The sequence below is a fragment of the Macaca fascicularis genome, chromosome 4, assembly GCF_037993035.2.
Source record: "Macaca fascicularis isolate 582-1 chromosome 4, T2T-MFA8v1.1".
Taxonomy (NCBI): domain Eukaryota; kingdom Metazoa; phylum Chordata; class Mammalia; order Primates; family Cercopithecidae; genus Macaca; species Macaca fascicularis.
In genome coordinates this window covers 160,824,367-160,849,634 of record NC_088378.1, presented here as the reverse complement: position 1 = coordinate 160,849,634, position 25,268 = coordinate 160,824,367, and the positions used below count along the sequence as shown (strand labels likewise).

The window sequence follows — 25,268 nt, the reverse complement described above, 5'->3', positions numbered from 1 at the left end:
TTCTGCATTTGAATCCCTCTACATGAGGAAACTAGCAAAGAGAACTGCCTCTGGAAATATTTTCTTTGAAACAAAAATACAGCTTGACATACAACTACAATTCCTCCAAAAAAAACCTCAAAGTAAAAAGCATCTTTGTAAGTATCAAGCAAGAAGCAGATTATTTGAAGATAGAGAAATACATTTGATCTCATTTTCTTAAGGTAGAATCAGAGCATGTTAAGAGCTGAAACTTGGCCGGGCGCGGTGGCTCAAGCCTGTAATCCCAGCACTTTGGGAGGCCGAGACGGGCGGATCACGAGGTCAGGAGATCGAGACCATCCTGGCTAACACGGTGAAACCCCGTCTCTACTAAGAAATACAAAAAAAAAAAAAAAAACTAGCCGGGCGAGATGGCGGGCGCCTGTAGTCCCAGCTGCTCGGGAGGCTGAGGCAGGAGAATGGCATCAACCCGGGAGGCAGAGCTTGCAGTGAGCTGAGATCTGGCGATCTCAAAAAAAAAAGACTCTGTCTCAAAAAAAAAAGAGCTGAAACTTTTAGTACAGAAATATGCTTGTGACTCAGTGTTTTTATGTTGTCAGTTCTTAAGGACATACTTAAAAAATGATTAATTTGGTTTTTTATGTTCATTTTATTTTAATAGTGTTCAGTATACTTTAAATATTTTGTATTTTAATAATTAGAATAATAGCTTTTTAAAGAAAGTTATTGTAAAACATCAAATAAAATGTATGTTTATGAGTTTTTTTATCAGAAGGGTATTAAACGTTTGGTTTCACTGAAGCTAAAATACCAGTGTTAATCCTGGCGCTTTAGTATGATAGAAATATACATGCTGAAAAAGTGGTGTAGCCATTTTGTCCTAGTATTGCAATTGCACCCAGCGATGGTGTTGATGATGTAATAATGATAATAATAATCATATCAACAGAAAAAATAATGATGAACTAAAATGGAAGTTCTGGGCACAATGCCAATCTGTCTGCATGCATTATCTCAAATAATTCTCACAACCCCGTGAGGTGCCAGTATCTGTGTTTTGCAGATAATGAAGGCTCAATAATAGAACTTACCCAAGGTCACATAGCTAAAGCGGCAGAGCCAGAACCTAGACCCTGGCTTCCCTGTCTTCAGAGTTCAACAGAGGACATGCGTGAACAGTGATGATTTGGAGAAAAAGTGAGCAAAAGTGGGAACTCGCTGCGAAAGTCCAGGATAGTTTCTAGTTTAGACAGCTGCATGAATGACTGTGTCACACATGGAGACTTACTATTTTTTTTTTTTTTATCTATCTGGACTTAACTGTATTAGGCAGCTGTTGTTATATTTAATATTCTGGAACATTTAATATATGTTACTTGAAAGTTTTGAGTGTTTTTGAGGGAAGGAGAAAGTATCGTGTAGGTCCTTAATAGTGTATTCTTACTTTCTTCCTCAGAGACCTGTTCAAGTTTTTGCTTTCTTGGGCCAATTTTATTTACAATTTAAGTTAAATTTTATGTGTTATTCAAGTTGTCTAAAATTAAAATAGAATACAATATTCTCATAATTTTAAAGAGTTTCTTTTAGCTTTCCATTTGTGCAAGTTTGTTGTGACAGATTCTTTCAAGTGTCATTTACTAGAAAAGGTGTATTTCACTTTCATTCTTGGAAAATATTCTTGCTGGGTTTGGAAGCATAGAAGTCTAGCGTGGCATTTTATTTTCTTGAGTACATTGTTGGTGTAGAGGTGTCAGTCTATTGCTGCTTTGAAGGTAATCTGGCTTTTAAAAATTACCAGTAATTTTAAAAATTATTTTTAAGATTTTGGGCCTTGTCTTTGACTTTTACAGTTTTAAAGTGGTGTATGCAGGTATGATTTCTCTATATTTATCTTGCGTGTGGTTTAGAGTGCTCTTGAATCTGTAGATTCATGCATTTCATTCATTTTTAACAATTTTTAGACTTTATCTCCTTACTTATTGCCTCTGCCCTATTGTTTATCTTTCCATCTTCTTTGTTTTGTTACTTTCTGGATGTTGTATCCTTTGGTCTCCTGATACTTTATTCTGTGTTGTTTTCATCTGACTTATTCTCTCTCTCTCTCTCTCTCTCTCTCTCTCCTTTTCTTTCCTTCCCCCCACCCACCCCGAGACAGGGTCTTGCTCAGTCATTCAGGCTGATAATAGCTCACTATAGCCTCAAACACCTGGGCTCAAGCCAGTCCTCTTGCCTCAGCCTCCCAGGTAACTGAAACTACAGGCATGCACCACTGCACCCAGATTATATTTCTGGGGTTTTTTGTTTGTTTGTTTTCTTTATTTTTTTAGAGACAAAGTCTTGCTATATTGTTCAGCCTGGTCTTGAACTTCTGGCCTCAAGCAATCTTCCTGCCTCAGCCTCCTGAGTAGCTGAGAGTGGCAACCTCTGTGAGCCACTGCACCCAGCAACTGTCTTTTTCAGTTGTTCTAATCCAAACTTAAATCTATCTTAGTCCTATTATGGTACTTTTTTCAATTCTATAATTTATATTTGGCTGTTCAAATCTGCTATGTCTCTTTATACTTCCAGTTTTCTGAAATTTTCAGTATTCTTGTCCTTAAGTAAGCACATTTATTTTAAAGTCTTTGTGTATTCATTCCAATATATTGGACCCCTGGAAATCTGTTCATAATGTTGGTTCTTTCATGTTGAATTATTTTCTCAGATGCCTGGTTATCTTTGAGTAGATGATGGACATTTTATTTTTAAAATTATAGAAATGTTTTAAACCTCAGTTAACAGTATTTTCCTTCAAAGATTTCAGTTTTCTTCTGCCAGGCTTCTAGGAGAACTAACAATCTAAGATTCATCTTAATTGAGTTTTGGAGTATGAGATTTTGGGGGCCATTGAAAGTGAGTTGCAGTTTACGTGAAGCTTGATCTTTATGCAATTCTCCCTTATTCCTAGAATGAAGCCCTTTAGGTTCTCAGCTGAAAACAGGCAGGTTTTAATGTGGACTCCATGCGTGGCATGCCCTGGATTCTGTCATTTGTACCTTTAGCTCCTTTAGATTGTCAGAACTGCCCAGCCTTTTAGCTGCTCTTTTGAATAGAGAAACCCTCCCTAATCAAAATGAGCCCCAAATACTGATCTGCCCTGTTTGGACTTTTATCCTCTCCTGGAACTTGGCTCAGTAACTTTTCATTATCTTTTTGTTGCTTAATTGCCTTCAAGCTGATCATGTTTATATTTTGACTAGGTAATCTGTTGTCCTGAGAGGAGGATCATCTGAATTACTTAATTACTTGATTCTTAATTACTATAAGTCCCTTATAAAAGTTGTTTATACATTATCATATTAACCCTTGCCTTACACGTTGCAGATACTTTCTCAGTTTCTCACTTGCTTTTTAAAATGAAAATCACACACACACACACACACAGACACTCTCAAACACACTCCTTAGTTTTTATGTATTCAAATTGCTTTGCTTGCTTTTTTGCTTAGAAAGTGTAATACCAGCCCAAGGTGAGCTAAATATTTATCCCTGTTTTTCTTGTTCTTTTTGTGATTTTATTTCTTACATTGAATTATTGAACTTATTTTGGTACATGGTGTTTGCTTAAGATCTGCTTCTACTTTATCATCCAGTGTATGAGACTTGAATCTCTTTTCCCAAAAATTTTGAAATATGGCACCTTTTTCATTGACTAAGTATGTATACATATATGTATATATATGATAGGGCCTTTCTATGGGTTTTTGGTTTAACCATTGGTCTGATTTTGAGAAAATATTGTCTTAATCATTTAATATCTTTTCCATGAAGTTGTCTTTACATATTTTCTTTCAGAATTTTATTGTTCAATTTAGAATGATTATTTTCTCAAATGAAGATGGGAGCATGTTACATTTCTTAAAAGAGTAAAATTTTTTATTGTTTGAAATTTTATAAAACTTGGATATTTGCAAATTGACGTATTCAAAATATGATTTTTTTTCCAGGGGGATGGTGTGTTTCTTTATTATGTAAGTCACTTTTAAACAAAAACTCATACTAAAAACTTCAAAATTTTCTGTGCAAAATTATTTCATGGCATTTTAACATTTTAATATTAATAAAAGAATATTTTCCATTGTATTTTCTAACTAATCATTTATGGCGTAAGGAAAAAGACTGATATTTGTGTGTTCCTGTACTGAACTCTTTTGTTGGGTATAATAGATTTTCGGTGGTTTCTTATGGGTTCTCTAGGAGACCATTTTATTATCAGGAAATAATGCCGTTTTCTTTCTTACCATCATTTATATTTCATTTATTTTTATTCTTTCGTTGTGTTAGCTGAACAGTCTGCAGAAGTGACTAAAAATAAGTGGCTATTGCAGGCATCCTCTTATTATCCCAGACCGCAGGAGGAGATTTTCCTAGGATCTGGTTTCGATTATTGCATATCATTGGCATGAGAGATATTCTTTATCATATTTTCTTAGTTTACTAGTTTTATTTTGATTTTTCTAATTTCTCTTGTGACTTTCTGTTTGACCCCTGGGCTGTTCAGAATTGTATTGATAACTTTCTAAATATTTGGAGGTTTTTCAGGTATCTTTCTGCTATTTGTTTCTAGTTTAATTTTATTGTGTTCAGGGGACATACTTTCTATGTCCTCTTAACTTTTTTGAACTGCATACTTTGTTTTAAAATTTCAGTAGCCAATAGGCACTGTACCTAGTGGCTCCTTGAACATGTATACCTTGGAGATGCCATGGATTTAGTTCTAGACTACTGCAGTAAAGCAAATACTGCAATAAAGCAGGATACACGATTTTTTTTTTCCCAGTGCATATCAAAGTTATGTTTACACTATACTGTAGTCTTTGTAAGTGTGCAGATGAGCATTGCCTTTCATAGCATTATGACTAATAAAACAACGTGAATACCTTAATTTTAAAAATATTGCCCAAAATGTGAATGATCATCTGAGTCTTTATCCAGTCGTAATCTTTTTGCTGGTAGAGGTGTTGCCTCGATGCAGATTGCTGCTTACTGATCAGGGTAGTGGTGCCTAAGGGTTGGGTGGCTGTTGCCATTTCTTAAAATAAAGCAATGAAGTTTGCCACACTGACTTTTACTTTCATGAAAGATTTCTCTGTAGCATACAGTGGTGTTTGATAGCATTTCACCCAGAGTGAAACTTCTTTCAAAATTGGAGTCAGCCCTCTCAAACTCTGCCACGGCTTTATCAGTTGAGTTTATGTAGTACTCTAAATCCTTTGTTGTCATTTCAGCAGCATTTACGGCATCTTCACCAGAAATGGATTTCATCTCAAGAAACCACTTTCTTTGCTCATCCATAGAAGCATCTCCTTATCCATTCAAGCCTTATCATGAGATTGCAGCAATTAAGTCACATCTTCAAGCTCCACTTCAATAATGGTTGTCTTACTGTTTCCACCACATCTGTGGGGACTTCCTCCATTGAAGTCTTGAATCCCTCAGAGTCATCCTCGAGGACTGGAATCTGCTTCTTCCAAACTGCTGTTAATGTTGCTATTTTGACCTCCTCTCATCAATCATGAATGCTTTAATGGCATTTAGAATGGTGAATCCTTTCAAGAAGGATTTCAATTTACTTTGCCCGGCTCCATCAGAGGAATCACTGTCTATGACAACTATCACCTTATGAAATGAATTTCTTAAATAGTAAGGCTTGAAAGTAAAAATTACTCCTTGATCCATGGGCTGAAAAATGGACATTGTTGTATTACCAGGCATGAAAACAACATTTGTCTTCTTGTACATCTCCATCAGAGCTCTTGGATGACAAGATTTATTGTCATTGAGCAGTGATATTTTAAAATAAATCTTTTTTTTTCCTGAGTAGTGACTCTCAATGTTGGACTTAAAATATTCAGTAAACCATACTATAAACAGATGTGCTGTCATCCAGGCTTTATTGTTCCATCTTTACAGCATAGGCAGAGTAGATTTTGCATGATTCTTAAGGGTCTTAACGATTTTCAGAATAGTTGTTGAGCGTTTGCTTCAACTTAAAGCCACCAACTGTATTAACCCTTAAGAAGGGAGTCATCCTGTCCTTTGAAGCTTTGAAGCCAGGCATTGACTTCTCCTCTCCAGCTATGAAAGCCCTGGATGGCATCTTCTTCCAATAGAAGGCTGGTTTATCTACATAGAAAATCTGTTGTTTTCTGTAGCCACCTTTCTCCGTTATCTCTGCGAAATCTTCTAGATAACTTGCTGCAGCTTCTACATTAGCACCTGCTGCTTCACCTTACCCTTTTATGTCATGGAGACGGCTTCTTTCTTTACATCTCTTGAGCCAACCTCTGCCAGCTCTGCTAGCTGTCAGCCTTCCTTCTGCAGCTTCCTCACTTGTTTCAGCCTTCATAGCATTGAAGAGAGTTAGGGCCTTTCTCTGGATTAGGCTTTGGCTTAAGGGATGTTGTGGCTGGTTTCATCTTCTGTCCAAACCACTAAAATTTTCTTCATATCAGCAGTAAGACTGTTGTGCTTTCTTATCGTTCAGGTGTTCACTGGAGTTGCACTTTTAATTTCCTTCAATAACTTTTCCTTTGCATTCACAACTTGGCTTACTGGCACAAGCATCCTATCCTTCAGCCTGTCTCAGCTTTCAACATGCCTTCTTCAGTAAGCTTAATCATTTCTAGCTTTTGGCTTAAAGCTAGAGACATGCAACTCTTCCTTTCACTTAAACACTTAGAGGCCCTTGTAGGCTTATTAACTTGTAGGCATCATTTTAACATTGTTGTGTCTTGGGTAATAGGCGGGTCCAAGGAGAGGCAGAGAGACTGGGGAATGGCCAGTTGATGGAGCAGTGAGAACATACACACAACGTTTATTAAGTTCACTGTGTTACATGGGCACAATTAATGCAGCCCCAAAACAATTACAGCAGTAAACACAAAGATCACTGATCAAAGGTCACCATGACAGATATAATAATAATGCAAAAGTTTGAAATATTGCAAGAATGACAAAAAAACGTGTCAGACACAAGAAGTGAGTGCATGTGTTTGGAGAAATGGTGCCAAGATAGACTTGCTCCATGCAGAGTTGCCACAAACCCTTCATGTAAAAAGCACAGTATCTGTGAAGCTCAACAAAGCAAGGTTATACCTGTATTCATTTTCTGTTGCTGTGTAACAAATTGCTACAAACTTAGCAGTTGACACAGTACTTACTGTGTTGTGGTTCTGTAGGTCAGAAGCCTGACACAGGTCTTACCTGGCTGTAATGACGACGTCAGCAGGTCTGTCTTCTGGAGGCTCCAGGGGAAAGTCTGTTTTCCTGCTTATTCAGGTGACTGGCAGAATTTAGTCCTGTAGCTGTAGTCATCATGTTCTTGTGAGCTGTCAGCTGAAGGCCATTCCCAGCTTTCAGAGGCCACCATGTTCTTTGGATAGGAGCTCTCTTTCTCCGTCTTGAAAGCCAGCAGTGGCAGGTCTGGTCTCATTTCCTGTCTCTCTCCTGCCTCTTCGGTTGTTCAGTACCTCTGAATTCAGCCAGAAGAGAGTCTCCATTGTTATGGGATTGTGTAATTAAATTCGAAAGAATCCTGCAGTAACCGAGGATAATCTCCCCATCTCAAAATACACAACCTTATCACATTTGCAGCATCGCCTTTGCCACATACAGAAACATGTACAGGTTCCAGAGGTTGGGGTGTGGCCATTTTACAGGGCCATTATTTCACCTGCCGTGCTGCCATCTTGGATAATTCAGCTTTACACTGTATTGTCTTTTAAACTGGTGAAATTTTGAAGTGATAAAATTCTTAAAGTTCTTTTTAAAAATTTATTATTATCATTTTCAGAGCTCTTCATTTGTATGTATAGATCCGCTTTTAAGTTTTAACATTTCAGTACGGGTCTGAAGACAATGAATTCTCTCGGCTTTTGTTTTTCTGAAAAAAAAACTTTCTATGGCCTTCATTTTTGAAAGCTAAATTATTTCTCAATATGAAATTCTGGGTTGCACGGTTTTTTTTTTCTTTCAGTAGTGTAAAAATATCACTCCATGCTTTCTGTTGAGAAGTCTGCTTTAATTTTTATCTTTTATTCTCTGTGTGTAATGTTTTTCTACCCTCTGGCTGCTTTCAGGATTTTCTCTTTATCTTTGGTTTTCAGCAGTTTGAACATAATGTCTAAATTCTTTTTCTCCCTTTTCTTCTTTTTCTGAATATTTATTTCTTCATGCTTATTCTTTCGTATCCGTATTCTTAATCATCCTAGATGAGTACTTTAGGCTTTTTGGATGTATGGTTTGTTGTTTTCATTATTTGGGGAAAATTCTTAACCTTTATTTTTTTCATGTATTTCTACTACCATGTTTATTCTTCCTTTTTCTTCTGCAGTGCCAATTATATGTCACACTATTTGATACTGTCCTGTGGCTCCCAAATGCATTTGTCTGTTTTCATTCATTCTTTCTTTTCTCTTTCTTTTTTTTTTCCTTACCTTTCTCCCTTCCCTCTGCTTCCTTCCCCTCACTTTCCTTTTCTTAACTCTTTTTTTCTTTCCTCTGCTTTTTTCCTCTTTGTGTTTCTGACTGGATAATTCGTATTGTGCTATCTGTAAGTTTCCTACAGATCGCTTAGTTTTCTCAAGTCTTCTAATAAGTCTGTCACAGGCTTTCTTTATCTCTCTTGCACTGATTTTTATTTCTAGCATTTTATTTGACCCTCTCTCTGCCTAAATTCCCATTTGTGAATGCATGTTATCCACCTTTTCATCTGGATCCTTTAGCATATTAAACACAGTCATTTTAAAGTCTCTCTCTGAGACTTCCAACGCCTGGGTCATCTCAGAGTCTGGCTGAGGTGATTGCTTTGACAATGAAAGCATGTGCCTCGTGTGTGTGTGTGTGTGTGTGTGTGTGTGTGTGTGTGTGTGTGTGTCTGTATGTGTGTATTAACTTTAATTTTTGTTACTAACAGTAGGAACTATTGACCTAAAGAAAGAAATTGAGGCAAAATTAATATAGTGAGTTTATTTGAGCCAAGGTTGAAGACAGCCGCCTGGGACACACTTTGAAGTTGCCTTGCAGAGTGCGCTATCTGGCCGTTGTTACAAGCAGATTTTATAAGGCAAAATGGGACGAGGGGAAAAGGGGTGGACTGATAGAAAGTTGTTTGACAGGAATTGTCATTGGTTTACAGAGAACATTGGTTAGTGATTGGCTGTGCAGTTTTGAACTATAGGGTATGAGTTAGGGTGTCTGGCGTGTGGCATTTTATGGCACTTGGCTTTGGTTAGTGTAGAGCCCACGTAGCAGGTGGCTTCAGAAGGTAGTTATTTAGCTCAAGGGGGAGAGTAAGACAGGGCTGCTGTCGCACACTGCAACATCTCAGTCCTCCTCTGGGCCTGCTAATTAAAGAGGACTTGCATTCCTCAGAGAAAAAGTGTCTTTTCTTTCTCACTACTGAAGTGGGTAGCTTCTGGTGGCTGGCAGTGGGCACTGTTCTGTCAGGTCATCAGAAGGGCAGCTGAGCCTGCCCATCCAGGGTTGAACTGGGCTTGGATGTTCAGTGTAGCACTTCAGCTTTTAATTCTTCCGGCGATGGCCTGCCGGTTCCTTGTGCTTATGGCGGGAACTGGGACGCTGGGGGCTTTTCTCAGTGCCAGTGCCCCTGCTCAGCTTGCCGCCTCCTGCGCCGTGGGCTGGGGGAGTCCCTGCCCACCTCCTCACCGCCCCCGCCAGCCATGGGCTGCTGCTGCTTCCCCCGCAGGGCTAGGCTTCTGAATGGGGAGGGAAGGGTCGCTCCATCTTCTGGTCCAGCCTCAGTCTTGGCGGTCCCTGTGTTTCTAGCCCCTCCCCCATGGTAAGGGACTGAAATTTTATTGGTGTGGGATTTTGGTCTCAGGACAATTTCCTGCCTCCCCTGGGGGTAGAGGGTGTCCTTCTCTGTTCTTCCCCCAGCTGCACGGTGTTTCTGTCTGTCCCCTTGGTGACATCTGCTGCCCTTTCCCTATCAGCTTAAAGCCCAGGGCTTTCTTCAGAGGGTGGAAGCGCTCAGGGAGGGTTGGCTTCATGCCTGTTCACTCTGCCTGCACGCTCGGGGCACTTCTCTGGCCTCATGTCCTGCCCCTCATGTGAGCACCTGGTGCAGGCCCATGTTAGAGAGCCTATAAGTGGGTGTGGACTCTCTCAGCCCATCCTGATTTAAAGGCAGAAGAACACATGTAAACAGGCAAACAGGGCATTCTAGATTATGACTGTAAAGAGGAAAGAATTGAGGAACGGCGGGGTGGGCAGGACAGGGACACTGACTTTAGGTAGAGTGGAGGAACAGCCCAGAGGTAACACTGGTGCGGTGAGTTGAAGGTTGAAAACGACCCTGTCATCTTAAGAGTTGGGTGTAGGGAGGGCTTTTCATGCTGAGGAGATGGCAAGTACAAATCCCAGGGGCGGCAACGAGATGGGCCACTTCGAGGAGGAGAAAGTGTACCGCAGGCTGAAGCAGAGTGAGTCAGGGAGATGGTGGAGAGGGAGGTTGGAGAGTTGCGAGTCAGGTGAGCCTGCAGTCTTTTGGCCACGTTATGATGCTTGAATTACATTCCATGAGGAATGGGAAGAACCTGAATGTAGCTTGATGTACATTGATGATCTGAATGTAGCTTCCTTTTGCTTGCTAAGTGAATTCCAGTCTCTTCTGCTTTGTGTTCAAGGCCCAGAGTAACCAGGTTCCAGAATACCTTTTCCATCCTATCTCCCACTCTACTAATAGGTGAACAATAAGGTTGGCTTCCTGCTCTTAGGTGAGTCTTACGCATTTTCCTGCTCACCTTGTTCATGCCGTTCCCTAACTGGAAAGTTCTTGTCCCTCTCCGCCTGTCACTGTAGGCTCCAGTCAGATGTGCTGCTGCCACAAAACTTCTCCTAGGCATTTCCTCACCTCCATCTTCATCAATTGTTCCCACATCTATGTGGTAGCTTCTTGAGTATACCTGTTTATCACACATTATTTGTTTAATTTGTTAATTAATTTTTAAATGTGTTTTATTTAATTACTTTTTCTGTCTTGTGTCTTTAGTCTGGTTCTCTCTGCCAACTTTCACTACCTGTTTATAATCACACTCAACCCTCCCATATCCTAAAGAAGCCTTCCCTTACCCTCCTTTCCCCTGACTCTGACGTCTTGTCTTTCTCTTTTCCTTTACAGCCACATCCCCAGAAGAGCGCCTTTATTTGCAGGCCCTGTGCGTCCTCATGCCCTCCCTCACCCCTTACTAGTGTATGATAGGGTTTGTACCTCCAGACCCGCGCTGACACTGCTTTCAGAGATAATGATGTCTTCCTAATCCCAGTGACCACCAAGCCCAGGGACCTCTTGTTAATTTTCATCTGTGTATCTGAATGTGATATTCAATACTATTGGCCACATCTTCCTTTTTAAAAGTTTCTAAACCCTCACTTCCTGGCCGTTTTGCTGTGACATGTTTTGTCCCATCTTTCTGATTTCCCCTTGTTTCTTTTTGTTTCTAGCTCACCCCTAAGTGTAGGGATTACCCATCCTTCTCATGTCAGACCTCCTGTCTCCACAGAATATTCTCTTTGGCTTCTCATTTATGTCCTTTTAGAAAAACAGCTCTCACTGCATATTCCCAGATCTGTGCCTCTAGCCCAGACCTCTCTCTGGTGGGAAAAAAAGAGAATGTGCACGTATACTTAATGTATCATAATTTTCATATTGCTATGTAATCTTTGTAATTATTTTAAATGGATGTATAATGTTATGTTAAGTGACTGTGCCATAATTAGCCGAACCATTTTCCTATTGAAAATATCTTGTCCTGAATTTCCAGCTACAGTTTACAATTCTGTGCATGTATGTTGAGTTTGAGATTCAGTGGAATGGAAAGTGAATGGATTTTTTTCTCTTCCAAGCTAGCTCAGTGCTCAGAGGAGAAACCTCAGCAGAATCTTTGGCAAACCTTTCTCAGGCTTTCTTGTTTTGAATCAGTTAAGAGGCCCACTGTCACTGCCTGAGTTCAGGGTAACATTTTAACTCTTGCACAAACTACTGAAAAAAGCCTTCTGAATGGTCTTCCTGTCTGACCTCTTGACCTTCTGACCGAGCATGATCTCAATTGTTAGAAAACAGGTACTACTTGTGTTCCTAACGTCTGAAAGGGATCTGAAGTTTTCCACACTGACATGTCTCTGAGTAAATCTGAAAAGAGATTTATTTGGAGGTTCACCTTCAATCAAGACAGGATTTTAAACACACTCTGAGTTGTGGTTTATCATCCCTACTTACCATAAGAATATTCTTTGTCACACCTTATTGGCAACTAAGACGCACTCTTGAGCCTTTGAATCTGTTTGCTTTTAATCTGTTACTCTCTGGAAGTAATCCTGAAAAACAGCTGACAGTGATATTTCAAACTCCTTGGTGCTCTTCTTCAAAGAAACATAGAAGCCCTTAATAAATAGATTTGTGCCTCGGAAAATAAAGTGTCAGTGACTTCACACAGAACCCGGGAATCTTAACTTATACTTCCCCAACTATTCCACTTTTTTTAAATGAAGTGGCCCTTGTGGTCTTTCTAAGCTGTTCTTGACTACCTAACTGATGGAGAGCGCTGGCTTTTCTTTCAAAGCCCAGGTCAGTGGTCTGACAGGGACAGTGCTGCTGATTTTGGTCCCTCTCCTGAGTGTGCTTTGTATCTGTTAAATGAAGTCATGTTTGGATTTTTGATGTGTTGATATCTCAGAGTTTCTGCCTGATTTTCAGTCATTACCAGTCGCACCCTGACAAGTGGAGAATACAGTTTTCAGTGGCTGGCTGACTCGTATTTTGAATCTTTCTCCTCCCTTCCCAATCTGACTGTAAGTCCTCCCTGTGTAAGGAGAGAGGGTTGTGTTTCAATGCTGGTGTGCACCAAGTATGTCCAAACTTGGTAAGAACAAACAAACATACAAAATGACAGCATTTCTGGAATCAGGATGGTGAATAGAAAGCAGTGTCCTTCCCCTGAGGCAGAGGGTCGGCAGGGGCACTGGTTGGTGGGGTTGGTGGGGAGTGATCACATTACGTAGGCTCCATGTGAGTCCTTGGGCTGCCTTCCACTGCTTGGTCTTTCTCTTTGTTTCCTCTAATGTATTTTATATTTAGTTCACCTTAACAACAAATCGCCTTTCAAATGACGGAAAAGCACAAGTGCTGATGGTGAACAGCTGTCTCCTCCTCTCAGACCAGTTTTATTTCTGCTTTGAAGCACTATGGTCTGTGCATCCTCTTAACTATGTTGTAGATCTAGCCACAAGGTTTGTTGATTGTGCTTTTTTCTATAGATAAGAGGACAAGAGAAAATAACTCCAGTCACTCTTTAATAGATTGTTTTGTTTTGTTTTGCTTTTTTTTTTTTTTTTTTGAGACGGAGTCTCGCTCTGTCGCCCAGGCTGGAGTGCAGTGGTGCGATCTCAGCTCACTGCAAGCTCCGCCTCCCGGGTTTACGCCATTCTCCTGCCTCAGCCTCCTGAGTAGCTGGGACTACAGGTGCCCGCCACCTCGCCCGGCTAATTTTTTGTGTTTTTTAGTAGAGACGGAATTTCACCGTGTTAGCCAGGATGGTCTCGATCTCCTGACCTCGCGATCCGCCCGTCTTGGCCTCCCAAAGTGCTGGGATTACAGGCGTGAGCCACCGCGCCCGGCCTAATAGATAGATTTAAAACTAATCAAGATGAGGGTAAGTTTAAAAAACTATTCCAGGTGTTTCATTCTTTAAAAACCCAAGGGTCTGCTGCCTTCTACTCTAGGGCCTTGGCTCTCAAGGGAAGATATTTGTCTATAATTCCTAGCCTGACGACTTAGCTGCCCACTCTGAGCCATTCAACCCCAGATCTTGAGAATCAAGGGGTGGAGAGTGAAAACCTGTGGGAAGGCAGGCACTTTGCTTTCACTTCCACCTCTAAAATGATAGTGCAGTATTCTTCTTACATACACCTGCTATCGTCCCTCTGTTTGCATCTCTCTCAGCCCCTCCACTAGCCTCTCCCCTCCTTACAATCACAAAAAAGTCCTTGAATTTAGACTGATCCGAGGTCCAGGGTCATCTCACTACCTCCTCCCCTCCCAAGCACCAGTGGTAGAGTGGGCTTTATCCCTTGAACAAGGACAGTGAACCTGTTAAAGAAAGAAGATCCAACAAAATCCAGAAGAATGAACACAACTCAAAAAAGACTGTCAGGAGTATGTTCTCAGCTGAGTGCTGAGTGAGATCACCATTCCCCATAATCTCAGGCAGTAGAAGAGCCTTGAGAATGTGCAAGACAGGTCGAATTCTGCCTTAAAGGAAATAGTACTCCAGAAACAGAAGTGTTTTTAAGTGCAGATCTAAAGATCATAAATGTGTTTAAGCAAGAGCTCAAACTTAATATGAGACAATAAAATGAGATGAAATGGGAAATATAGAACTAAGGGAACAAAATGAGAACAAAATACTGTGGGTCAAAAACTAATGAATAAATACGAAACAGTAAAGAACTTAATGGTGTGACAATTCAGTTATCAACATAAGAGAAAAGCTTTAGAAAATTGTAGGAAAAACAAAAGGTAAAATCCTGAAGAGAGGAAGGCAATTTAAATTATCGTTAGGGTGATCCAGAAAAAACATAATTGATGTCCCTAAAGAAAAGAACCTTATTCCAAAAAAAAGTTGACCAGAAAACATATATGAAGATATCATAGAAGAAAAGTTTCTGAGGTGTAAACCAAATTGCCAGAAAGCAAAGGAGTATGCAAAGTGTTGAAGGTGATAGCACCACTCAAGTGTTAAGAATAAATAGAGAACTAAGTGTAAACAATGATACAGGTAGAATGTAAGTGTTACAAGCTTTGACAAATCAGAGAGGAGTCTGTCTATATCTAAAATCAAAACATGTAGTTCAAAAGTTCCGTTTAACATACCTGTTTTTCCAATTCTTAACACTCAGTAGATTTTTAGGAAATAGTTTCTCTTATAAAGAAATACGGATCTTAGGTTTAGCAGTTCCTTTATCTTAACTTCAATGTCATTTTCTTTTAAGTGCAAGGTTAAATTTTTTGTTGTTGTTGTTTAAATCACATATAGTATTTCTGGGTTGAATTTTTGCATTTTTCTTTGAAGTATAAGACATTGTTTAATTTTAAATAACATAACTCTATCTAAAAATAAAAGTTTCTCTTAAAATGTTTGTGAAACAGAGCAAAACAGGCATACCTACCTTGGCAAGGACTCCGGTTGAATAGGTCCTGAATGGGGTCTGACATGGGTAGATTATTTTTAAGTCCATGGTGTTTCAGCTCTGCCAGCTTCTCATCCAAGGGGTGTCTCATCTCTGTTTGTGTATTTACTTTAATAGCCTACTGGCTTTCACCTTTATGACAGCCACATCTAGCTTTTGGAAGTGGGTAGAGAGAGACTACTCACCCCAGGTTGATGAGCATCATTTTTCACTTTGCCAACTTGCCTGATAGAGTTAATGAGAGTCAGAAAGTATATCACTGACTTTCTTACATTCATCTCAATAAGGGAAAACCAGTAGGAAAACGCTATTTCATGAGTGAGTGAATTGGAGAATAAAAAAAGATTTGTTAAAACATTTTGTAAAAGTGAATAATACTGATACTTTTTTCTATTATTCTTTAGCTCAAATATTTTAGTTATGAGACCTCCCTTTTGTTTTTTTTTATTATGGAGGGTAAATATATCTCTAATGGAATAGTATGCTTTTTTTCCCATTAAACTATGATATGAGAGCATATAAACTGAGGTCAGAATATGACTAGAATATTTCTAATGTAAATTTTATCCTCAATAAGTAGTTATTACAGTATAGACATTTTGGTCTAACATGAATTTCAAATATGTACATTGCAACAGCTATTTGAAAATAGTGGAGAATTAAGTAGTTGGCTTTCTACAAATAGAGTAATACACGGTTGAATAATTTTTATTCATATGCCCAACAATCCAACAAATGGAAACCAAACTAAATCATGGCAAGTAATTGTTGCTCAAAAATACAGTAGTTGATAGATTGTGGGCATTGTCACTTAAATACTGATTTATTTCCAACACAGCTAGAAATGAAGGTGATTTCATTTCTCTTGCAATAAGTTTTACCTTCTTTCTGCCTATCTCCCTACCCGCCTACCTGCCTTACCTTTGCTAATGACAAAGACACATAGCCATTGAATATTTTGTTGAGTTACAATGGTGATTTTTTTAAACCAAGGCCCGTTACAACCTTATGACTTTTAAATTTTGTTGGTAAGAAACCAAAAATAAGTGAATTATTTTAGTTTCATAATTTTCTGTTCATTGATACAATTGCTATATCAGCAATACTTCGTGGCTGTCCTGACTATGGTCTGCTCTAGAAATTATATTAGCAGCCCTTTTTCTAATGAAAAGATGTTTTGCATACTTAGAAATTTGCTGAAAAGTTTGTTTTAAAAGATCCTTAATGAGATAAGACCGTCAAATACTCAGCATTAAAGGGTTGATTTTTCTTCTGTTTTTTTGTTTTGGTTTGGTTTTTTGTTTTTTGAAATGGAGTCTCACTCTGTCACCCAGGCTGGAGTGCAGTGGCACTTTCTAGGCTCACTGCAAGCTCCGCCTTCTGGGTTCATGCCATTCTCCCGCCTCAGCCTCCCGAGTAGCTGGGACTACAGGTGCACACCACCACGCCCAGCTAATTTTGTTTTTGTGTTTTTAGTAGAGACGGGGTTTCACTAAGTTAGCCAGGATGGTCTGGATCTCCTGACCTCGTGATCCACCTGTCTCGGCCTCCCAAAGTGCTGGGATTACCGGCATGAGCCACTGCACCCGGCCGAATTTTCTTCTTTTTGGCCAGCCTTCTCAGACTGTTGTGTAGACAGAGTCCTCAGGTATTGTTACCAAGCCAGTCTAGGTCCATTTGCCTGCACGCAATGAAAAACCAAACACCGAATCACTGGATTTTTATAGAGAGAAAGGTTAATGGCAAGGCAGCCATGCAGGAGATGGGCTCAATTCTGTCTTCCCTTACCAGCTCAAAGCAGTATCTAAAAGGAAGAGATGCTGGAGGAGGGGTTTCGGGGTTGGTTAATGATTGTTGGAAAGGGAGGGGAAGTTTGGAAAGTCCCTTGAGCAGGCACAGTTGTCTCTTCGTGCTTCTTCATGGGTTGCCTTTGCAAATTCGGAGGGAGTTGGTGTGAAACCTGTGGTGAAAATACTGGCTGTGATGTCAGGAAGTCCCTCATCTGTCAAGAAGTCTATTCTGTGCAGATCCCCATCAACCATACTAGTTCCAACCGGCTTCAACCAGTCAACCAGTTTTGTTACAAGCAGAGGGAATTCTAACAAGCTGTTTTCCTTATCTGCAGTGCTGTAAGACAAGCTCAAAACTTCTTGTTAGTTATCAGTTTCTTTAACCCTGTGGAGCACTGTTTAAGCGTGAGAGTGAAAAGGGGAAAGATAATTGAGTTTTGAAAGCTCTGGTTCCAGGATGTTGATTTCTCAAGAAAGGAACATAAGCATTCTAGAAATGCACACTTAGGTCTTTGCATGAGTGTTTCAGTAGATTTTGATTGGCAACATTGTTCAATTTCTGGAATGCAGAAATGCAGTTTTATTTAAAAAATAGACTTTCCTTAAACTACTTTCTTCACTTGTCATAATGTCCTTATGATAATAATCTTAATTTTCAAAAAAGTATAGTTGGTGTATGTACAATGTTACCAATTGTTTGTTGTTTTTTTAACAGAAATCTTAGAGGCTGGTGTTAAAGGAACTTCGGAATCCCTTAAAGGTGTGAAACGCAAAAAGGTCGTAACTGAGAATCACCTGAAAAAAATACCAAAATCCCCACTGAGAAATCCTCTTCAGGCAAAACATAAACAAAATACAGAAGAGTCATCTTTCGCCATTCTTCATAGTGCTTCGGAGTCTCACAAGAAACAGAATTATATTCCTGTAAAAAATGGGAAGCAGTTTACCAAACAAAACGGAGAAACACCTGGAATAACTGCCGAAGCCTCAAAATCCGAAGTATCTGTCTCCCCAAAGAAGCCCTTGTTTCTGCAGCATCCATCTGAACTGCGCAGATGGAGATCCGAAGGCACTGACCCTGCCAAATTCGGTGTCCTCGATGAACAATGTGACTCAAGTTCCTTGTCAAGTAAAACCAGGACTGACAATAGCGAATGCATCTCTTCTCATTGTGGCACTACGTCCCCTTCCTATACAAACACCGCATTCGATGTCTTACTGAAAGCAATGGAGCCAGAACTGAGCACCTTGTCACAAAAGGGCTCATCTTGTGCAATTAAGACAGAAAAACTGAGGCCAAATAAAACTGCACGTTCCCCTTCCAAATTAAAAAACAGTTCAATGGATGCCCCAAATCAGACTTCACAAGAATTGGTTGCTGAATCACAGTCTTCTTGTACCTCATACACAGTCCATGTGTCTGCTGCTCAGAAGAATGAGCAAGGGGCAGTGCAGTCAGCTTCTCATTTGTATCATCAACATGAACACTTTGTTCCCAAATCCAACCAACATAATCAACAGCTTCCAGGGTGTTCAGGTTTCACAGGATCACTGACAAATCTGCAAAATCAAGAGAATGCCAAACTTGAACAGGTTTATAATATAGCAGTGACATCATCTGTAGGCCTAACTTCACCTTCCAGTAGATCTCAGGTTACTCCTCAAAACCAGCAAATGGATTCTGCTTCACCTTTGTCAATAAGTCCAGCTAATTCTACACAGTCGCCCCCCACGCCAATCTATAATTCAACTCACGTTGCCTCTGTTGTTAATCAAAGCGTAGAGCAAATGTGCAATCTTCTTCTGAAAGATCAGAAGCCAAAAAAACAAGGAAAATATATTTGTGAGTATTGCAATAGAGCATGTGCAAAGCCTAGTGTGCTTTTAAAGCATATCCGCTCCCACACTGGAGAGCGACCCTATCCCTGTGTGACTTGTGGATTTTCATTTAAGACTAAAAGTAATCTGTATAAGCACAAGAAATCCCACGCACATACTATCAAACTGGGTCTTGTCTTGCAGCCAGATGCTGGTGGCTTGTTCTTGTCCCACGAGTCCCCCAAAGCACTTAGTATTCATTCAGACGTAGAAGACAGTGGGGAGAGCGAGGAGGAAGGCACCACTGATGAGAGACAGCATGACCTGGGTGCCATGGAGCTGCAGCCTGTGCACATAATAAAGAGGATGTCAAATGCTGAAACTTTACTAAAATCAAGCTTCACTCCAAGCAATCCAGAAAATGTGGTAGGTGACTTTTTGCTACAGGACAAATCTGCAGAATCACAAGCTGTGACAGAGTTACCAAAAGTTGTGGTCCACCATGTCACCGTGTCCCCCTTAAGAACTGACAGTCCAAAGGCCGTGGATCCCAAGCCTGAACTTCCTAGTGCACAAAAGCAGAAGGACCTTCAGGTGATAAACGTACAGCCACTTTCAGCCAACGTGTCCCAGGGTGGAGTCTCCAGGTTGGAGACTAATGAGAAGTCCCACCAGAAAGGTGACATGAATCCACTGGAAGGAAAGCAAGACTCTCATATAGGAACGATACACGCCCAGCTACAAAGGCAGCAGGCTACTGATTATTCCCAAGAGCAGCAAGGAAAGCTCCTGAGTCCTCGAAGTTTAGGAAGTACAGATTCTGGTTACTTTTCACGTTCTGAAAGTGCCGATCAAACAGTGAGTCCACCAACACCCTTTGCCAGAACATTACCCAGCACAGAACAAGAGTCTGTAAGGAGTAACGGACCCTCTGCAGCTCTTGTCACCACGTCAACACCCTCTGCTTTGCCCACAGGGGAAAAGGCATTGCTTTTACCAGGTCAGATGCGCCCACCTTTGGCCACAAAAACACTTGAGGAGCGGATATCGAAGCTTATCTCAGACAACGAAGCTTTGGTAGATGACAAGCAACTGGATAGCGTGAAGCCGCGGAGAACCTCACTGTCAAGACGAGGAAGCATTGATTCCCCCAAATCATACATATTTAAAGATTCTTTCCAGTTTGATTTAAAACCAGTGGGACGGAGAACAAGTTCAAGCTCTGATATACCGAAGTCCCCTTTCACCCCTACTGAAAAATCAAAGCAAGTGTTTCTTCTGTCTGTACCTTCACTTGACTGTTTACCTATCACAAGAAGTAATTCCATGCCGACCACAGGTTATTCAGCAGTACCTGCAAATATAATACCTCCTCCTCATCCACTAAGAGGAAGTCAGTCATTTGATGACAAAATTGGCGCTTTCTATGACGATGTCTTTGTATCAGGACCTAACACTCCTGTGCCCCAGAGTGGACATCCCCGTACACTTGTGAGACAAGCAGCCATAGAAGATTCTTCAGCAAATGAAAGTCATGTTCTTGGTACTGGACAATCCCCGGATGAGAGCCACCAAGGATGCCATGCTGCTGCTGAAGCCATGTCAGCACGGAGCAAGGCATTGGCACAAGGCCCACATATAGAAAAAAAGAAGTCTCATCAAGGGCGAGGGACAATGTTTGAGTGTGAAACTTGTAGAAACAGGTATAGGAAACTGGAAAATTTTGAAAATCATAAGAAATTTTACTGTTCTGAGTTACATGGACCAAAAACAAAGGTAGCCATGAGAGAACCTGAGCACAGCCCTGTGCCCGGCGGTCCGCAGCCGCAGATTCTACACTACAGAGTTGCTGGGTCCTCTGGCATCTGGGAACAGACGCCCCAGATAAGAAAAAGGAGGAAAATGAAAAGCGTTGGGGATGATGATGAACTTCAGCAAAATGAAAGTGGAACTTCTCCAAAAAGTTCCGAAGGCCTTCAGTTTCAGAATGCTCTGGGCTCTAATCCCAGTTTGCCTAAACATAATGTTACCATAAGAAGTGACCAGCAGCATAAAAATATACAGTTGCAAAACTCCCAAATTCACCTTGTTGCCAGGGGCCCTGAACAGACCATGGATCCCAAGCTGTCGACCATCATGGAGCAACAGATAAGTTCAGCAGCCCAGGACAAGATAGAACTGCAGAGACACGGGACTGGAATCTCCGTCATCCAGCACACCAACTCCCTGAGCAGGCCCAGCTCATTTGACAAGTCTGAGCCCTTTGAAAGAGCCTCCCCAGTTTCCTTCCAGGAGCTGAATCGAACAGGGAAGCCTGGGTCTCTGAAAGTGATAGGAATCTCCCAAGAGGAAGGTCACCCTTCTCGGGACGGGTCTCATCCTCACCAGCTTGCACTATCAGACGCTCTCAAAGGAGAACTTCAGGAAAGCTCCAGAAAGAGTCCAAATGAACGACATGTGTTAGGACAGCCCTCAAGACTTGTCCGGCAGCACAACATCCAAGTTCCAGAGATTTTGGTCACAGAAGAACCAGATCGGGACCTGGAAGCTCAATGCCACGATCAAGAAAAGTCAGAGAAGTTCAGTTGGCCCCAGCGTAGTGAAACCTTGTCAAAATTGCCAACAGAGAAGCTGCCACCCAAAAAGAAAAGGCTCCGTCTGGCTGAGATAGAACATTCCTCAACAGAATCGAGCTTTGATTCCACTCTCTCCAGGAGTCTAAGTAGGGAGAGCAGTTTATCTCACACTTCAAGTTTCTCAGCCTCTTTAGACATAGAGGACATTTCTAAAACAGAGGCTTCCCCCAAAATCGATTTTCTAAATAAAGCCGAGTTTCTTATGATTCCAGCTGGCTTGAACATGCTGAATGTTCCTGGAAGTCACCGGGAAATGAGGCGTGCTGCATCAGAACAGATTAATTGCATGCAAACATCAATGGAGGTGTCTGATCTCAGAAGCAAATCATTTGATTGTGGAAGCATCACCCCACCCCAGACAACACCACTTATTGAATTGCAGCCTCCATCTTCACCTTCTCGAGGGGGAGTGACTGGGCACGTGCCTCTCTTAGAAAGAAGGAGAGGCCCACTGGTACGGCAGATATCTTTAAACATAGCCCCAGATAGTCATCTGTCTCCTGTAAACCCAACATCTTTCCAAAATATTGCTCTTCCCAGTGTGAACACAGTGCCATATCAGGGGCCTCAGCTCACTAGTACATCTTTAGCTGAGTTTTCTGCAAATACTTTGCACTGTCAGACTCAGGTTAAGGATCTACAGGCAGAAATGTCAAACTCCAGCTCTACCAGCATCTTTCCTGTTCAACAGCTCTGTGACATCAATTTGTTAAATCAAATCCACGCACCCCCTAGCCACCAGAGCACACAGCTATCTCTGCAAGTGTCTACACAGGGTAGCAAACCAGATAAAAACTCTGTTTTATCTGGGCCTTCTAAAAGTGAGGATTGCTTTGCTCCCAAATACCAATTGCATTGTCAGGTTTTCACTTCAGGCCCGTCTTGCTCTTCTAATCCTGTGCATTCTTTGCCAAATCAAGTTATTTCAGATCCAGTTGGACCAGATCGTTGTGTGACATCAGCAGCGTTACCAACCAAATTGATTGATAGCATGTCTAATTCGCATCCTCTGCCACCACCAGAGCTCAGGCCGCTTGGAAGTCAGGTGCAGAAGGTGCCATCGTCATTCATGCTGCCCGTACGCCTGCAGAGTAATGTTCCTGCGTACTGTTTTGCTACGCTCACATCCCTGCCGCAAATACTAGTGACCCAAGATCTGCCCAGTCAGCCAATTTGCCAGACTAATCACAGTGTAGTGCCAGTCAGTGAAGAACAAAATTCTGTGCCAACATTGCAAAAAGGTCATCAGAATGCTTTGCCAAACCCAGAGAAGGAATTTGTTTGTGAAAATGTTTTTTCAGAGATGGGCCAAAATTCTTCTCTATCAGAATCCTTGCCCATAACTCAGAAAATATCTGTTGGTCGACTTTCACCTCAACAAGAATCTTCAGCTTCGAGTAAAAGGATGCTTTCCCCAGCAAATAGTTTAGACATCGCCATGGAAAAGCACCAGAAGCGGGCCAAAGATGAAAATGGAGCTGTTTGTGCAACAGACGTGAGCCCTTTAGAGCCTTTGAGTCCGAGAGCTAATGAAGCTAGTAAACAGAAGAAGCCTGTTTTAGTGAGGCAGGTTTGTACTACAGAGCCCCTGGACGGTGTGATGTTGGAAAAGGATGTTTTTTCTCAACCTGAAATTAGTAGTGAGGCTGTTAATTTGACAAATGTTTTGCCAGCTGATAATTCGTCAACAGGATGCTCTGAATTTGTCGTTATAGAACCTATAAGTGAATTGCAGGAATTTGAAAACATCAAGTCATCCACATCATTAACTCTTACAGTTCGAAATTCACCTGTCCCTTCAGAAAATACTCATATTTCTCCTTTGAAAGGTACAGACAATAACCAAGAAAGGAAGTCTCCAGGGATTAAAAATCAAGGTGACAAAGTAAACATCCAAGAGCAAAGTCAACGGCCAGTCACTTCTCTTTCATTGTTTAGCATCAGGGACACCCAGCAGCTGGCTTTCCCTAGCCTGAAAACCACAACCAACTTTACATGGTGTTATCTCTTAAGGCAGAAGTCGTTGCATTTACCTCAGAAGGACCAGAAAACTTCAGCCTATACTGATTGGACAGTAAGCTCCAGTAATCCAAATCCACTTGGTTTGCCCACAAAAGTTGCACTTTCTCTCCTTAATTCAAAACAGAACACTGGAAAATCACTATATTGTCAAGCAATAACTACCCACTCCAAGTCAGATTTATTGGTCTATTCAAGCAAGTGGAAAAGCAACTTAAGCAAGGTACTTGAAATATAATTTATCTTCAGATATGGTTTGTGCAAATTTGTTTTAATGTGTCTTGATACCTTTAAATATTTTAACTGGAAATATTTTAATTTTGAGTGGCAAATTGTGCTTTAAGTGTCTTATTTGAAAGACAGGGTGATATATTTACCCCAGGAGTTACATCGATAAAAGTTACCAGGAGTCTTTCTGTGATTCTGTCTTGAAAGATTTTAGAAATAATTTACCCTGAGCACTTTTTTTTTCTCAGCTAACTATGTAAGTCTTTATTTAGTAGTACAGATGATCATGGTTTTACTTTAATGTGTTACTTATATTAAGGTTTTGTGTTTCTTGTTAAGTGAAAGGAAATCATGGTTATGCTTTGTTCCTGCTAATGCAGGGAAACAGGTGTAGATAATCAAAGATAGCTGCATTTCATCCTGAAATATAAGCAGAAAGCCATTTAGACTTGTCTTGAGCTTATTAACTACATGCCCCTGCCATGCGCATTCCAACTCTCTTCCATTGTTGCTGTGAGAGCCATTAGCACGAGAGAGAAGTTTCACAAAATAATTCAAATCAACTTGATAAGTTGATTTGGTCAAGATTTATAAAGTAATTTAAGGTCATGAAACTATAATTTGGGGTAATTTGTGGAATCAGTCTCATTAGAATTATCAGCTTTATAAAATGGGGGAAAGTCATTTACGTGATTAGAATAATAGGTAAGGATATCACGTTGGACTCTAGATATTCAGAAGTATTTGGCCTCAGCAGATTCATAAGCATGCAGTACAGGTTAATAAACATTTACAGATCTGTCAGTAGGAAAATATTGCAGTATGAGTATTACCATAGAAGTGTGAACAATTCTAAAGAAGGAAGTTTCTAACATTGCTAGTAGGTGGAAGAGATAAGAATTCAGCAAAGATACTCCAAAGGTGGTGATACTTTAGCTAAGTGTTCAAAATTTTTTTAAAAAAAGATAGGGATTTTTTCAGGCAAAAAGAATAATTTTTTTTTTTTTTTTTTTAAAAGACAGAATCTCACTCTGTCGCCCAGGCTGGAGTGCAATGGTGCGATCTTGGCTCGCTGCATACTCCACCTCCATGGTTCAAGTAATCATCCTGTCTCAGCCTCCCGAGTAGCTGGGATTACAGGGGCCCACCACCATGCCTTGCTAACTTTTTATATTTTTGGTAGAGACACGTTTCGCCATGTTGGCCAGGCTGGTCTCGAACTCCTGACCTCAGGTGATTCACCCACCTCGGCCTCTCAAAGTGCTGGGATTACAGGTGTGAGCCACTGCACCCAGCAAGAATAAAAAAATTAATAATACACGAAATGACATGGAAATGAGAATAAACTTGGTTCATTTAAAGAACTCTGAAGAGTCTGGTCTGGTTAAAAAGTGCTGTAAAGTTGGAAACGTAGGTAAAAACCAAAGCATGTGTATGGTGGTGGAGAACCAATGATACTTTCTCAGTGAAGGAAAGTGCATCCAAACCACCTGTAGAATTTAAGTTCTCAAGCTCTAAATCTGCTAAATCTTGGAAGATAAGACCT

General features: G+C 40.6%; 1 protein-coding gene across 7 annotated transcripts in view; it reads left to right on the top strand.

Annotated features, from left to right (window-relative positions):
* The window catches only part of HIVEP1 (HIVEP zinc finger 1), a 155,948-nt gene that overhangs the window by 92,969 nt on the left and 37,711 nt on the right, over nt 1-25,268 (top strand). For all 7 annotated transcript variants that reach the window (XR_012434244.1, XM_005554028.4, XM_045390526.2 and 4 more), the window contains one exon: nt 17,737-23,717. Coding sequence is in view for 6 of the 7 variants with exons in the window: in XM_005554028.4 (XP_005554085.3) it covers nt 17,737-23,717 (5,981 nt within the window). In the remaining variant the exon portion in view is untranslated. The remainder of the gene's footprint in view (nt 1-17,736; nt 23,718-25,268) is intronic.